This window comes from Bombus affinis, chromosome 12 (genome assembly GCF_024516045.1).
Source record: "Bombus affinis isolate iyBomAffi1 chromosome 12, iyBomAffi1.2, whole genome shotgun sequence".
NCBI classification, from domain to species: Eukaryota; Metazoa; Arthropoda; class Insecta; order Hymenoptera; family Apidae; genus Bombus; species Bombus affinis.
In genome coordinates, this window is record NC_066355.1 from 3,176,579 (window position 1) to 3,193,899 (window position 17,321).

General features: G+C 37.4%; 1 protein-coding gene across 5 annotated transcripts in view; it reads left to right on the top strand.

The window, feature by feature from the left end:
- The window catches only part of LOC126922462 (POU domain, class 6, transcription factor 1), a 210,940-nt gene extending 194,300 nt beyond the window's left edge, over nt 1-16,640 (top strand). For 4 of the 5 annotated variants that reach the window (XM_050735013.1, XM_050735014.1, XM_050735018.1 and 1 more), the window contains 5 exons: nt 1,738-1,918; nt 2,953-3,009; nt 4,135-4,218; nt 11,805-11,941; nt 12,395-16,640. In XM_050735013.1, the coding sequence (XP_050590970.1) occupies nt 1,738-1,918; nt 2,953-3,009; nt 4,135-4,218; nt 11,805-11,941; nt 12,395-12,519 (584 nt within the window). In that variant the 3' untranslated portion in view covers nt 12,520-16,640. The remainder of the gene's footprint in view (nt 1-1,737; nt 1,919-2,952; nt 3,010-4,134; nt 4,219-11,804; nt 11,942-12,394) is intronic. The other variant, XM_050735015.1, reaches the window with a different exon arrangement.
- Nucleotides 16,641-17,321: the final 681 nt, after the last annotated feature.

The window sequence follows — 17,321 nt, forward strand, 5'->3', positions numbered from 1 at the left end:
TTATAATGGAGAGTAAATTTTGAGGGACGAATAAATTTCCACCAACACGTTACTCATTCTTGCTTTTATCATAGATATTTGATTATTCTTCTGTCGTCACAGAATTAGCCTTTAAATGTTGAAAAATTTCATATTGCAATGTCCATTGTGGTGAAATCACATTTGGTCCGCACACCGGTTAAGTTGATAAATTTTATCGACCTATTTAATTTCTAAAAGATTCTGGAACTGGAATTGATCAATTTGGTTTTTGATTCAATTATTTGTACTATAGCAATTAAAAACTTGTATTACAAGAAAATGTAAAAAATTTTGTTTACATGTTGATTTATTTATCACAGCTATGATCACTACGTCTGTGTGTGCTATGTAAAAGTACTCTTCAACAAAATTACTGTCCATTACAAACTTCCATCGAATTAAAATACAAAGTTACCAAAGAAACGTTCGATTCGACTGCAGAATGTAGCGGATTATAAATTTTTATTCCTGTACTTCATTAAAATATCAGAACGAACATAATGTATTTACAACATTAAATGCTTTAAAAGCCTGAATGTTGGTATTTCGTTAAAAATATATTCCCGTGTAAAGATTCGCTTTAACGATCTTTACGTTCTTCATTGATTGCGAGTATGAAGGTTACGCTTCCTTGTACGTATCGATTCTTGAAAATGCTTGTACGTTCATCGAAATTGGAGGATCGCTTGCACGAGAAAGTCGAGGATCGTCGTCGATGCGTTTTTGTCCTCACGCGGAGACGAGGATCTCGCGTTCGATTGGAAATTAATGATCGCAGAAAACAGCGTGCCTCGGAAGAAGGATTTGCAGTTTATTGCTCGGCACAGAAAGCCGGCTCGAACTGGTCGAGATTGCGGGGCATGTGGGCACCACTATTGCGTGCGTATACATTCGGGGTGACAGATTTACGAGTGAAATCGGTGTAGCTGAAGCTGCTTTAACGAAGCCGCCCGATGTCATTAAGCAGACTCCCGATGGAACTTCGAAACATTCCCGCGAAATCGATCCGCAACTCCATCGAAAATTTCTCTAATCTTCTGCCAAAACACGTTCTTAATAGATCGCTATAAGTGGATTTTCTTAGCAAACAATCGAGGAAGAATTGACAGTTTTCATTCCAGAGCGAATTATATTTCCTCGAATCGATTTAGAACTCATTGGGAAATTCCTATAATCCTTGTCTGACCACGTCATTCTAAGAAAAATAAATCGTGTTTTGTTAGTTAGGAATCAAGAGAGAAATGAAAATTTTTAATCCATTTGGGAATTCGATAGAAGAGTGTTCTAATTCTCAATAAACCTAAAATATGTTCTTCCATAATCGCTGATTCTATGATTAGATCTTGATAGCAGAGAGTCAGAAAATAGTTAAAAATCTGTATTTATATATGGAACATAGTTGGAAAAATATTGAACACATATCTTTCTTATTACTAATGGCTGATTCTGAAAGGATGAAAACAATCCTTAGAACTAGCGATTGAAACTACTCTTGAATTAAATATTCTTCAAATATCTGTTTCTTATTATGCATAAATCAACCAAAACCGAACATTTTTTAATAATTGACCAACTGTAGAATGAACTGTATACAGTAGTGAAATGATAATCAAATTTACGCTATAAAATATTCTTTGAACGTCCAGGATTCCTGATTCCTTTTAAAGGAATAACTCTAAGACCACCAAAGGGAAGATTTGCAAACTATAATTACAGATCAGCCGACGATCAACGAAGCCACGAACAACGTAGTCGATGGCATCAATCTGGACGAGATCAAGGAGTTCGCAAAGGTGTTCAAGTTTCGCAGATTGTCGCTGGGTCTGACGCAGACCCAGGTAGGACAGGCCCTGAGCGTGACAGAGGGGCCAGCTTACAGCCAAAGTGCCATATGCAGGTGAGTGTACGATGAAACAGTCGCGTATTCCTTTTGTTTTATTTTTTAATTTCTTTTTATACTCTCTTTATCTTCTTCTATGACGAATAATTTGAAACGGACGTCGCTGATGAGACACAGAAATAGAAAACGTTAATAGGTTATGATATGACAGTGTGCCAGGTCACTGGAAATGGGGAAAATATGGTGGATTTCGATAGTTCCCCGTCTGGCTGCTAACAATCTATATACATTTCTAAACTACGGTAAATCTCGATGATGTCTTCTTTCGTTTAGAAAAGTCGGGGCTAAGGGACACTTATCGTTAGTTGAAAGTTCCTCGAAACGGTCACACATCCTTTTACTCTGTCCTATGTCCAAATGAAATTGGCCACTGAGTCAGTGTACAAAATCCTGACATTCGTTATGTCACTCTCTTTTGTCTCTATTAATCTCTCTGTTTTGTGTTTCCTACATTTTGTTCGAATGAAAATTGAGGGAAGTGTGTATTCGTAGGAACGAGTTCGTAGAACATATCTTCCTATTTTATATTTTTGTACCTTAAAAAAGGAGTATACGTGATGAATGAAGCAGCAGTATATGTGATGAAATTGGTAATCCAAAAAGTGGCCCCAAGTAACCAATTCATTTTGGACATAGTGTTTAAACGAAAGAGTTAGTTATCCCGATTTGTATTGGTTCATGTCGTATACTATATTGTATATTTGATCATGTTCGACGCTCTTCGAGTACAGATTCTAAGAGAGAAAACGTCGTTGAATTTTCATGTGATCGTACTCTGTGGGAAATGTCTAATGTGTAACCTGCCACGGTGGTTCCTGAAACCTGTTTCATTTACAATTATGATTTTTAAGAGATCGAGTACACTATCTTCAACTCTCAAGTTTGACGAATGACATGTCTTTCCAGAATACATATAAAATTACGAAAGGAACCACAGTGGTAATGCTGGTGGCAAGTAGAAACACTGTTTCTACATCCATATAGTATTGTTATCGTAACGACTAATTTAAGCATTGGTGATTGTTCCCCAGTGCCCTGGCTACCCAGATGTACGCTGCCTCGCAGATTGCCTCTCAGCAGCAAGCTACGTACGTTCACCCCTCATGCTATTTAATTTACCTAAAAATCTAAAACTTTTTCAAATCCTCTGGAAGCATAGCAGTTATACCCAAGCATGTGAATCCGTACATTTGGTATCGTCGTGTGCATATGTTAAAAGGCGTACAAGTAGCTCGGAATGAGTGTTCTCAACGAACCAATCAAACCTTCGCAGGTCAATTTACCGTTGTTTTATATATATATCTTTTTTTTTTCATTTTATTACATAAACGAAATTGATACAGGAACAAGCGTACACGCGTACTATGTTAGTACGAATTAACTTCTATCCGAATACTCTCGCCCTGATCTTTCTTCTATTTTTCTGTCCAATGTCTGTCGATCTTCTCTGTTCGACTCTCCTCGTGTTTCGTTAGACGAAACGTTTAGTCGCTTTTTAACCACGTCTTAGTACCATATGGGGCATATTTGGGTATAGCTGCAAAAGCACTATCACTAATTTCTAACTCCGTTTTCTGAGAAAAAAAAGATAAAAAGTAAAATATAAATGAAATGCGAAAGGAGCACTTCTGAAAGTTAACGATTTCTTCGAGCCAGGGCATTGGCAAACTTGGGCATGATGTCGCCAACGCGTAAGAACACGTTCAAGAAATCGCGGAGATCGACGTCCGTCGACGAGAGTGTGTTCCTTTTTAGACGATCTTCGTCTTCATATTTTTTTTTTTAATTTTTTTTTATACTTGTTCTAAATTAATTATCTCGATCTTCATAATAATGAACTTGGTTTACGCTCGTCGCAGAAGAACACTAGCTCTCGAAGCGCGTTGGCAACATCATATACGGCATCACCAGAACCTTTAAGCATGCACGCATTGTCAATGTCCTGTTTTTGAGTCAATGCATGCCTTTTAGTGCTCCTTTAGTCGAACAAAGACGCAAAGAATTTCTATCAATTCAATTCTATACCTTTTCATTCGAACATGATTACGCAAAGTGTCTTAATTGATAATATTTGTGACTGGTATTTCTAAATGATCGAATAGCGTGTCTTTACGTCTTTGGCGTGGAAAGTGCGATTTCTTCCTTCACGAGTTTTCATCTTATATACGATACGAGATCACAGAACGAGAATCATAACTTATTGTTGGCTCTAGATTCGAAAAGTTGGACATCACGCCAAAGAGCGCGCAGAAGATAAAACCGGTCCTTGAAAGGTGGATGAAAGAGGCTGAAGAGAGGTGAGTATATTTCTGAAATGTCATTTTACAATTTCAATTCATTTTGTGGATTTGTAATGATGTAAGAAAAAGTAAAGATGTGGCACTATAATCTTACCTTCGAAAAAATCTTCCTCGAACGAATTGATAAACTTGAATTCAACGAAGATCAAATTTAATCAAATTCAAAAATATTTATCGAGACACATTTCACAGAACACTTCTCCTAAAATTTCTAATTTCTTCAAATTTCGTAACATCTAAATACCTTAGGTATTCAAATTGAGATCTTAAATTCATTAACATCTTAAATATCTCAATATGAGAAGACTTTAAATATACAAATTAAAAATCCATGTCCAAATCCTGGTTAAACATTTCTTCCCCTGAAGCTCGATTACTGTCAAGTGCAATACTACACCAACTCGTCTCCAACTACACATCGTCTCCTCTAAAAACAAAGCTTCATTACTTATCGAATACTTTCCTTAAATTTTCCAAACGTTTTCTTTTTCTTCTAAATTTCCCGATATCAACGGTACTAAAACTGAAATCTTAAAACTCTCCAGCAAAGCATTCTCAAATCACGCCCAATACCAAATACATATTCAACTCTCTTTTGAAGAACCGAAACTTCTTCCTTTATTGATTGAAAAAAAAAAATTAATGATGCTCAGAATCATCTTCAATTTCGCGAAGATCGTCCGATCACGTATAAGATTGCCGTTTTAACGACGTATATCGTGGCTCATGATTATCCAACGACCGTCCAACAGGATCTCAAGCAGTGTCCAAGAGCGTGTGAACGCGTGCGTGCTAATTGGTAATTCGCTAATTGAATCCACCTGATTAATTGCAGATCCGCGTCTAATAAATACGCGGAATGTTAATTAGAATGGGGGAAACCGTTAGCGGGATCGTGCTCTCCGCGCTGCTACAGGTACCGCCGGTTTTATTCGTGTCGCGAAAGAAGTCGCCTATCGGCTTCCTCCTTCGAGGTATCGGTTTTACTGCGTGCACCGACGTACCTACACACCGACATCCCACGATTTTCTGCGAACGCTGTATCAGGATCTGTAATTAGCGAAATTTAAAGTTTAATTCATCGTTCGACCGTGGCCGACCGATACAACCGGCCTCATAACGAACGCGGCACGCCGACTTATTTCCATTGCCGTGGATTCTTGCGAAATTTTCATGGTTTATTGTTGCTTTTAATCTTATGCAGATTAATTTTGTAATATAGGAAATTTGCTTCGATAGGAGTGAATTGAAGTGAAGTATCGAGTTTTGCAATATGTCACGTAGGGAGGTTTCGGATTACAAATAGTATTTGTGGGTTTTCCTGAAATAAAATGTTGTTTCCTAGAATTATCTATTTAAGTGACTGTCCTTTTGTTAGATTTCCTTGCATTCTAAAAGTGCGTATCAATAGTCCGTAGTAACTTTCCCAAGAAGCCTAAGAATCATTAAGCAGCTAGGTTTAAAATATTCTAATCCTAAAAAATTTCTATATGTAGCATTTAGATTCCTCCTGTAGCTTAAAAGATAAAATCATTAGAGCTCTAATCTAATTCAAATATAATCCAAATCTTAAAAAATTTCGAAACTCTGAAAGTTAATGTCACAAGTCTTCATTAATTAGTGGCAATGTCTAAAAAAAACGTCCATCTTCTCACACGGTGTGTATTTTAAATCATCGACTTAAAAAATCATAATTTGCGAATATTCGTAATAAAATATCCTATCTAATCTTTAAATGGACGTTCATATTCCCAGGATACAGAATGGTCGTTTAACAAATATCACAATCTAAGAGTATCAATCAATCGAATTTCATGAGTCAGTGACACCTAACACACGGTTTATGGTTTCGATTTCATCGCGATGCCATTTTATTATCGGCAAAAGTGCGGAGAGTATATATACGTGTGTTATATGCAAAAAGATATATATAAACACGTGCAAATACAACAGACGTGTTATAAAATACACATGTATGTATATGTATTTATATATGTAGGGTAGCGTATCGAGGTACGCAGCATGTATCTCGACCGTGAACCGGATGATTCGATGACAGGAGCACGCGGTCATTTCTCTTTTCGCGGCCGAGCCGGCAACAATGACCCATTCCGCATTCCCGCGGCGCAACATCAACAGATTTTCCCAAAACGAACAAAATGATTTGTTGACTATGCATTAACACCTTTGCACGGCGATACAGCGAATCATCCCCGGCGTTATTGGCCCGGAACCGTTTTCCCGTTTAATGATTCGTTCCTTGATTACTCGTTCGTTCAAAACGAAAAGCGAAAGTCCTCTCATTTTCTCTTTTCCGTCGCGTCATTCCGTTACTCCAGGTAGAACATGATACGTTGAATGATCAGACGAGGTGTTCATTCTAAGAAAAAATGTGAGAATCTGTGTTCTTTAAATCATTTTCGATTGAATCAAGTCTTTTTTTCTCGTTGGAGAAATATTTCTTTTGTTCGACGAATATAATGGGCAATTGTTGAACATGTGATTTTTTTATCTCAATTTCGTTGTAAAATTTTTCTTAAACATGTTAAAAGCACTTATTTATTGGTAAAGAAAAAGCAAATGAAATCGAAGCATAAAAGTTCGATGACTATAATAAAATTATAAAGAAGACGATGGTACGTTTCGATATATATTCGCATAAAATATTCGCGAAAATATTCGCATTAGAACAAATAAATAAATATACGAATAAACTGTTCGAGAATTGTTAGAAATTCGAGAGGCTAGAGACTTAATACTTGTCAAAGTATCCTTCTGTTAAATATTTTTAAATGTCCTACATAATCAAATCATTTTTCCACAGCGTAATACACCTAATTATGATCATTGCGATCTACGAATCCTTAATAAACCCATTAGACCGTACCATATACTCATCCGATTTTGAAAAGACCAAAAAATATTCAATTACCACTGGATTTCAAAGGAACTGAGTTCGAAACCGAGCATAGAGCTGGACGTAGAAGGATTACGAGCCTACGGATCCGTCAGCCGGTTAACGCAGCCGACTATTATCCAACCGATTCGATGACGGTTTAAGCACGGTCATTTCTCTTTTCGCTCGCGCACCAACCGAGCAACAATGACCCATCCTGCATTCTCGCGGCATAGAAGTAAGCGCGACCGTGCCGGCCGCGTCCGGGAAAAATGAAAGCGGCTAGTTTATGCGGTGCACGTGCACGATTTATCTGCCGAGTAATTAAACTGTGGACTAATTAAAATCAGGTTTCTGATGTACCCCTCCCTTCGCAGCTCTCTACCCCACCAAGCTCTTACCCACGATTCCTGTCGTTTCTTCTCCACCTCCTTTTACTGCCTCTTTCTCGTTCCCTCTTTCACTCCTCTGATTCTCTTCCTTATTCTACTTAGAATTTCTACACGGTCGCGTAAACGCCAACACTCGCCAATCCATGGTACACCCACGATACAATCTCTCTCCTTCTTCGTTTATTTTTTCGTCTATTACGCAGTTTGCTTATATTTTCTCTTCCCTTCTAGATTTCCAATGGCTCCAGGTGTTTCCATAATCTTTCAAATGCTATTTCTTTCCATTTCTCGCCTTTACAAGTCTCTGATTTTTATCTTTTTCCAAAGTTCAGTGAATATGTAGACGCGCTAACTCACAAAAGTATATATGAACACTTACTATATATATTATATATTATATAAAATATTTCGAAATTTCATTCGCACTGTAACGAGACAGGACTGTTACGATTATGTTGTGCAAATTTTAAATCAGTCTGAAAATGTATATAAAATTCACAACACATTGACTGCAAATAAGCGCTCAATAAAAAGTTAGTATACAGTACTTGGTCATCTCAAGCACATAAGATAATTTAAATATTTGTGTGACCCCTGTGAAATATGTAGTTGCACTAAATATTTTGTAACTCCTATGTGTCTTATTCGGATTTGTTTCAAACTTTACCAATAGTATTATCGTGATAGTTAAGCCTAGTTACAGCGCTAATAAAATTCTAAAGTCTCGTATAACGCACATAATATATTCATAAAAGATTTTCACAAATGTTTGAACACTTTCGTGAGCTACTGTATGTATACCTCTCGGCAAGATTTAAGCTTGTTTAATGCCAGCCAGTAAGGAGTTTCTAATAAATATTCGATTAGCTGATTTATTCCAACGATCCAGCGGACGGATTTAGAGGAGACAAGAATCAAACCTCCCCGCTGACTAAGCACGTTTTCAACGTTTGTCTGATAGCACGTACTTGGTCGTGATTCATATTTCAAAAAAAGAAAAGAAAAGAGACGACGTGGTGCGTATTGTCTTGAACGCGACACGTCGGCTCGGTGTTAGAGGCTCCTTTCATTCTTTTTCCTCTTCTCCTCGACGACGACGTTTAATTCTCGCTTCCTCTTGCTTATTCTCTCGCCCTCGCGGATTAAACCTCGCCACCGCGTTTTATCCCTGTCCTTGTTTCTCCTTCGTCTACGTACCTACCTCGTTTCCCCTCTTTCTCTCTTCATTTGGCTTCTCACCTATGAGGGAATACGTGCTCGGGCTAACCCTCGACGCCGGTTTGATTCCACGTTCTCCCTTTCTCCCTCTTTTTCTCTCGCTCTCTTTATCCAACCCTCGTCACTCGTCCCGACGAGTTTCCTCTCTTCTTCAGTCAGCTTTTCTCGCCTGCAATACACGCGCGCGATAATAACGTTTCCTTTGGAGGCGGAAGGGTTTATTAAGATTATTGAAAGCGGTGGTAAATTGGCGCAAGAGAAGCAATTACGATATTTGTGACCGCTTTGAAGCGGTCGCCTTTTAATTTGTGTCGCGTGTCTTCAGTTATTGAAAGCTTTGTGCTCCTCTTTCTCTCCTCCCTCTTTCTCTCTTTCCGTTTCTTTCCTTATTCAACTAGCTTTTAATAAGTGCTCGGAACTCGAGCTTGTATTTTAGTCGGCCGTAATGCCGGCAATTGCTTTGATAAACGATTAAAACAATATTCATAATAATACCTACAGTTGATAATTCGCAGACCACCTTGGAAGATATCTTATCGCTGTTGCATTTTTAATTGCTCCCTTCGATCGTAGCCTTTCAACTCTTCGGGCGTCGACATTTTTTTAATGGCTGAATTCACATTTCGACAAAGCTTCGAAGCCACTCAGCTTTTTACAATTTCGCTCTACAAACTCCATCAGTTTTTTACATCAATGACTCAAATATAATTAATAAACCGGTACGCCACTAAAAATAAAGCTCTTTTATAGGAAAAATGTAATTACCGTATGGTTAATTTTAATCACATAACTTTGGACATTAAACAACGGAGAATGATGGGGGTGGCTTTTTCTACGAAATTAATAAATTTTACCATTTCTCGTCAATTACTACGAAACTAATCTGTTACCTATACAATATCCGTTCTAATAAAGTTTATACCAGTTTTGAAGATCGATAAGAACTTTCCCTGAATATTATTTGAGTAAATAACGAGTGTTAACTAACAAGACGCCAGTGTAATTAATTTTTATTTTATCCGGACCATAGCATCCCTAAGAACATTGAAATTTCCCGTACATATTTCATAGCTCCAACTAGAGGTGGATTCTTTGTATAAAAATGAATTAAAAACCAGATAAATAAAACTATCCGTCGTAACTATTTCAATACAATAATAGAATAATTTTCTCTGATACAAATAGATACATAAATATTTAACGTATTATCAAGACTTGATGATGTCTACACACAGAACAAGTAAAAGAAACAAATACAATGAATAAATAAACGAAAGATCAGGAATGAAACTATGCCATTGCAATTACCATCTTTAAACGCATTAATATGTTGTAATTCACTCTTAGAACTCTCAGACATTATGACAACAAATTTGTAATATATTAACATTTTACCATTTTCAGCAGCAGCGCGTACAAAATTCGAAATAAAATATCTCGTTATTCCATCAAGCCTACCTCGTCATTATCTAAATACACCATTAATTTTTCTCCATCAGATTACCATCTTCAACGCAATAATATTTATATTATATAATCTATTTTTCGAAATCGAAATCGAAAACGAAACGGAATTGTTACAATAAATTTATAACATACTGATATTTTACCATTTTTCCCTGAAACGCGTACAAAATTCGAACTAAAACATTTCCTTATTCCATCGAGTCTACCTCATCACCATCTAAATGCCCCATTAATTTTTCCCTATTAAACAGCGGCGTAGCGTGGACGTATCGCCCCGTACTACCCCTACTCGAATCCCATGGCCGTTCGTCAGCCTCCGTTGAAAACTCACCCCCCCCGTCCGAGGGGGGTAGCTGGTTTCGAAGCATCGGTTCTTCGCGCTCGCCGGCTTCTCCATTAGCATATTGTTTTCGCGGATTCGACGAAATATCACCGCGCGATGCTAATGGCTCAGCCTGCACTTTTTTCGGCGGGGCTCGACAGTTGGTCATACGGAGTTAAATTAAAAACATAAATTCCACAGCGGCGTCCACCTACGCCTCTATCCCCCCGTCGGCCAACCCTCTGTGTGTTGTGTGCGTCGGGGACGGCCGACCCTTCATCCTCTTCTCTCCCTCCTTCTCGCTCGCCGTCTCTGTCTTTCTCGCTACATTTCACCCTTTCTCACGCGTTTGGCTCGTTTAGTCGCGATTCCCAGCGGAAGTTCTCCTGTTTACGGTTACGAGGTTTTTTCGAAGCGGCAGCGACGCTTCGATCGCTAATTTCATTTGCGCGACGGCGACGTCGCGATACCCTCGACCGTTCCATTCGTGAAAGTTCGTCGGCTAGGGACGCGGGCCAATCAGTCAAGGGGGATGAATGTCTCGCAAAATGCCCGCTATGTTTCCTCTTCTCTATTTGTCTATTCTTCGACTTTTCCCTATTTATCCTATTTTTTTATTCTCCTTCCTTTTTGGTTTTACTCGTTGTTTATTTGAAAAGGTCAGGGAATGGATGAAATTAATTAGTTTAGATTTACCCAAATTTATCTGGATCTGTGATTTGCTATTCTTTAACATGTCCATGCGTTTTAATAATCTCTTTTTTAACATTTTTTTCTTTTTTTTTTTTTTTTTTGAAAAGAAAGGAAGATGATATGGAAGCGGATGAAATCGGTTAGTCCAGATCTGTCTCTTTTTGTCTGTTTATGGCGATTCCGGTTTCACGAGAATCGTTTTGATGCAGAGAAAGTTTGCCGAGTTAACACACGACCAAATCCGCGTGTTTTGTTTTAATATTTGATTAGAACATGATCGAGGTATTTGCACTGGCGCGAAATGAAAATTCAGTTCTCGCAATCAAGTCGGTTTGTCCATAGAGAGCTTCTCCTTCCTCCTTCCCTGTTCTTTTTATTGTCTTTTTCAATACATTATTTAGTTAACACAGCACATCATTGAGATCATAATGTTCATTCCTGTGACACACATGTTCATTCCGAATTTTATTTTATTTTATTCTTTTACGTGTCTGTTATTAATAGATATATTTTCTAATTTTGATTTGATTTATCGAAACGTATAACGTTAATGGATTTTATGGAACAGGAATGAGAATATTGCGTTTGGTTATAGGCACAAGAGTGGGCTGCATCAGCTGACAGATTTCATCGGCGTGGAAACGAATAAGAAACGAAAGCGACGAACTTCGTTCACTCCACAGGCTTTGGAACTGCTGAACGCTCACTTCGATAGAAATACTCATCCTAATGGTAAGTTTCTCTGTTTCTTTTGCTAATATATTGTATTCTATAAACGACCATTTCTTTTTTTTTTTTTTTAATTGTTATTCGCATTTCATATTTTAGTGAAGATCTTGATTCTCATTTAACGAATCTTCGAGAAAAGTTAAATTGTATTAGCATCAAATTGTATGAAATTTTCATAATGGAAGATATTGATAAAAACAGTTTTCAATGCCTGGGATTCTCACTATGGCGTTATGGATAGAAATTTTGCAATTGCCATTCTTTACAAAAATTTAGAAATTCTAGGAAAAGGAATTTCATAGAGAAACGGTCGTAACCAAGCATTTGACATATTATACAAAGATCCTAAATAGGAAAAATTAAAATATCTCGTTACCTATTAAATACATTCAAGTAAGAAAACAGATAAAACTCTTTTCAAAAATTAATAATCGTCTTTCTCTGTGCTTATTTCAGGCAACGAAATTACGAACTTGGCGCAACGCCTCGGATACGACAGAGAAGTGATCAGGATTTGGTTCTGTAACAAGAGGCAATCCCTAAAGAACGCGGTGAGACTGATGTCGAAGGACGTTGTGTAAAAGTGTTAGAATAAGATTGGTCGCGAACGGAACCAGTGAACAAGAATAATTAAAAAAGAAATGAAGAAGCTTTAAGGACTCGAATTTTACGTTGCACGGATTAATTCCACGAGATTCGAATCGCGTTTACGTTCATCGGTCGCTTTGCATCAACCCAGGGATGGATCGATGAGATTTTGCGCGTGAATTGAGGATTTCGACAACGGAGATCACAGAAGAATAGGAAAAAAAGGGTTCACCGAATCTCGCGTTAATTATATAATTCCGACAAATCAGCGCGCCCGAAGGAATTGCTTTAAAAAGTCATGTTTCTCGGCGACAACCAGCGAACCATGAAGTTTTAAAGGCGCGCTCTCGACGATCGATGTAAAGATCATTGTGATTGCAGGCGTATACGAGACCTATATGTAAATAGTTTTAAACCTACGGTTAATGTGATGTACAGGAGTCGAGCGTTTAACGTTGATAATTGCCTTAACCGCCATCGTCTTATCCGATAAATGTTAAACGAAGAAAGAAGGAAATGAAATCGATAAAAAATTGTAAGATTTCATTACAGATGAAAAGAATGCAGTTTTATTATCGATAGTCGATAAAGAAACGACTGATGGTAACTACATATTGATAAATGGTACACGAAATGTTATCGATTGGTGGTAAAACATAAAATTGACACCTCGTAAGTTTCTAAAAATATAATAGAAGAAAATTCTTGATAAATATTCGGTTGTAGAACTCGTGTACAATTTATCACGGGGCAGAACGCGATAAGACGTAAATCAAACAACAATTATCAAGTCGCGTCTCGGCTCGTGAAACTAGGATAAGTAAATTCCATTAAGTAATCGCACAGATAACGCTAGTTCGTGAAACGATCGAGAAGCTTCCAGCTACTGAGAATCGTCTGTCATTAAGAAACCAACAGACGAAGCACAAAACGCGGATCGTGCAGAAGATATGATCAAAATCTTCTAAATCGCTCCAAGAGATAAAATGATATTTTCTGTACGAAATCCCATCGAGAACCACGAGATCGAGGAACAAACCAGTGTGTTCGGTCCTCTTGCACACAGGAAGGAACATAGTTGAAGCAACGAGAACAGCAACAGTAACAGGATACCAATAATAACCAAACAGCAACAAACAGCCAACAACAGTACCGTCACATTCACATGCCATACACAGCGGGATACAATTCAGTTTGACCACACAGGAAATAGCAACGGAAAAGTTTTGACAGTACCGCCGCTATCGTTTATGACGATCCATCATCCAACTCTTTTTATTTTCATTCTTACCGGTAAAACAACCACTCGTTTACAGGCTTCGTTAGGGAAGAAAGAATGATAAAAAATGTTTCAACCATATTGTTCTCTGGGTGTGCTCGTCTGTAAATTATACGCGTGTATTTAGGTAAAATAAAAAAAGAAAATCGATCGAAAAGCAAAAGTCACGAGGGAAATGAAGCTAGAGAAAAAAAAAAGGAGAAGAAGACGAAGGAACTTTGTAGCGAGTAAATTAACGCAATAATGTCTTTTTGAAAGTATATTATCGATCGATCATAAGGATCCTCCTGATGCCCTTTTAAAATTCTATTCGAACCCGAGAAAAAGGGACGTTTGAAGGTGGTTTGAGGTTTTTCCCCCGCAAAGTAACATGGAAAAAAAGTACTAGTCCGTAATAATCTGCCATATAAAGAGGTATACGTATTAAACATTTACGCATCTTTCGTTCCTAAATGTTCGATCTGCTTGCCGCTGGTGATTGTATCGATATATTTATATTTGGTACGTGTCCCGTCTTTCTTTAGTGCCTGGAAAATATGCAATCGAATTACCGCTCCAAAAAAGAAAAATTGATTCAATTTTTGCTTTAGCTAGGACAAAAAAAATACAGGAAACAACCTTTATCTATAGCGTATCTAGTTAAAGCAAAATATCGAATGAATAGCAATTTCAGGAAGAGTTTCGAATAATCATTCTTCATTCTCAAAGGAAATCGATAAATTGCTTGCTGGATGATTATCGTCAATATGGCATCTTCGATTTTCCTATTCCGCTTCCATTCGATTCTCGAGATGAGTGACTTTCAAGAAATAAATATAGAATTGCGCGAAGCTGGTCAATATATCACCGATATAAATTCCATGGTAATAAGTATGAGCTGAATATATACCTATATACATATATACATATGCATGTACGTATTATATATGTATGTATGTGTATAACACAGCCATGAAACAGGCAACGTGCACTGGATAAAGATATTAATTCGGTTGCAAATTCACCAATGCAAGGACATTAATGAATAGCAGCGTAGTGAATCACAGATGCCGTGAGTCGTCTTTGGCGAACATTTATTTCACTTCCGGTGTATGATTCAAGCGCGCAAATTGAAACGTGTTGTGTCGTGCAACAGACACGAAAATGGCGTATTTCGAGCGAAGACGGGACGCGGAACGACCAGGGACAGGTTTCCAATTTCCACAGACGAATCTTCGTATTTAACGCATCCAGAGGAATGGTTCGTTAGTAAAAAAGAGTAAAAAGAAAAAAAAAGAGAAAAAACGCAAAAAAAAGAAGGGAGAAGACGAAGGAGAATGGAAAGAGGAAGAGTAAACTAAATAAAAATAAATTATAATACCACATTTTACGAGAAAAGCTTAAAATATCGACCATCCACGAAGGATAAAAGTATCTCATGTATTCCCCGGTTAAGCGATATAGAAATAATAGCGTTTACTTTTGAATGTGTTTCGCTTCAAGTGAAAGGGCTCTCTTTCTTTCAGTCTAATCTAAACTAAACTAAACTGGAGGGCAGGATAGTCGGTTTTCAAGATAAAAAAAAAAAATATAATAAAATATATGCTAAAATGCGAAAAAAATAAATACTACAGAAATAGCGCGCGCGACCGATCGACCATTGTTCTCTCTCGACGATTTTTCCTTCCTTGCCGTTAATAAACGATACTGTAGGCGAAACTAAACCCATCCCAAAAGAAATAATAGTACGACACGATTTCTTAAATATCTCTCAGCTCGAGTATAATTAAAAAAGAGATAAAAAAGAAGTATTACACGCGTTACATACACAGATATACACGACGATTGTGCGTCTAAAGGAACATAATGAGAAAAGAAAAAGAGAAAATCATACCATGACACATACATACATCATAATACATACATACATCGTTCATACAGACAGGTACACATTGTACTTCGATACCCCGCCGTTGTAATGGGCTAATTCAGTACGAATAATTATTAAACCAGAAGATCCTTGCAAGGAGCATAGCTAGGGCCGCGAATGGATAGCGAGTGTACATATTAAGGCAACACCTAGGGACTGCAATATCGTAAGAATCTAAAAATGCTACTTTTAATAATTGTGACAGCTACGAAGTAGCTATGCACACGACGTAACGATGACCAGACGACGACCAGACGACGACGGACGATTTAATGGACGATTTAATGGACCGACTGTGTAATTGCACGGTTGAAACATTAACGACGAGTAAATAAAAAATCACGTTAGGGTTGGGGGAGGGGGGTAAAAAAAATGAAAACTAAATTTGTAAGGACAAACGCGTACGTTTAAGATATTTTACTCTCTAGGATACCATTAAAGATACGAGCAAAGTGATCTGTTCCTAAACGAAGCACACAAAGATGGAGGTAATAGAAGATACAGAAAACTGAATAAGAAAAAAAAGAGGAAAAAAGATTTGCGGTATAAAGGAAACAGGGAAATGTATTATAAGAAGAAAATGATGGGATGGTATACGGTTAAGAGTGGAGTTATATGGGGATAATTCAAAATTCAAAATTTTGATTACGGGATAGGGGGAGGGGCGTGTATGTTATTCTGTTTGATAAAAGAAAGGGACGGAGTGGGGTGGAACAAAGAAAGAGAGAGAGAGAGAGAGAAAAGAATGAAAACGTTTGTACAGAGATATTCCGGTTATTAAATTTTGTTATACGAGGAAAAAAACTAACGGGGGAGAATGGCGCGGTGGATGTTGACGAGAGAATAAATAAGAAAAAAAAAAACTACGAACGAGTGAGGGAGAGTGTGAACAAGAGAGATACTGCTAACGAGAGAGAGAAAACAAATTTACGAATCATGTGTATTTTCTTCGTGAAAAAAAAATTGATATTCAATAGGTCATTACGGAAATATAAACATGAGTATTAAAGAAAAAAAAACGTGAACTGTATTCGTGAGTGTCATATTTCTAAGGAAGATAGATCCACGGGCGAATGTTTTATAGCAGTTTCCGGCCGAATTTTCACGTTCAGGTTGTATCCAGAGATGAAAATACACGCATTGCTACGCTTGACGAATAAAATAACGAAATTATGTGTTTTCAGGACGAAAGAACGAATAGAAAATAACTTAAAGAAACAGAAAAAAAAAATGATGGAAAATACTAAATAATCGAGGATGAAAAATAAATGACAGTAAACTAAAAAACAAGAAAAAAAGAAAAAAAATGAAAAGGAAGATAAGTTCGTGGCACGAACAAAAAGAGGAAACTGCTCTTGAAACATTGCCCAGCGAAACCAAAGTTCCTACTACGTTTTATAAAGTATATAACTGAACTGCAAAACTTGAATTGTACATAAACGAGGGTTAAGCTAGCACACGATCCACAAATACAATCAGCAATCGAACGACGCAAACAGACGAGGGATGCAAGGTCAATTGATTCCACGTCGCGATTCGTTTATTATTTATTAATACGAAATTCAGACAAATTCAAGAAGATCCGCGTAACGGACCACGCGATATAC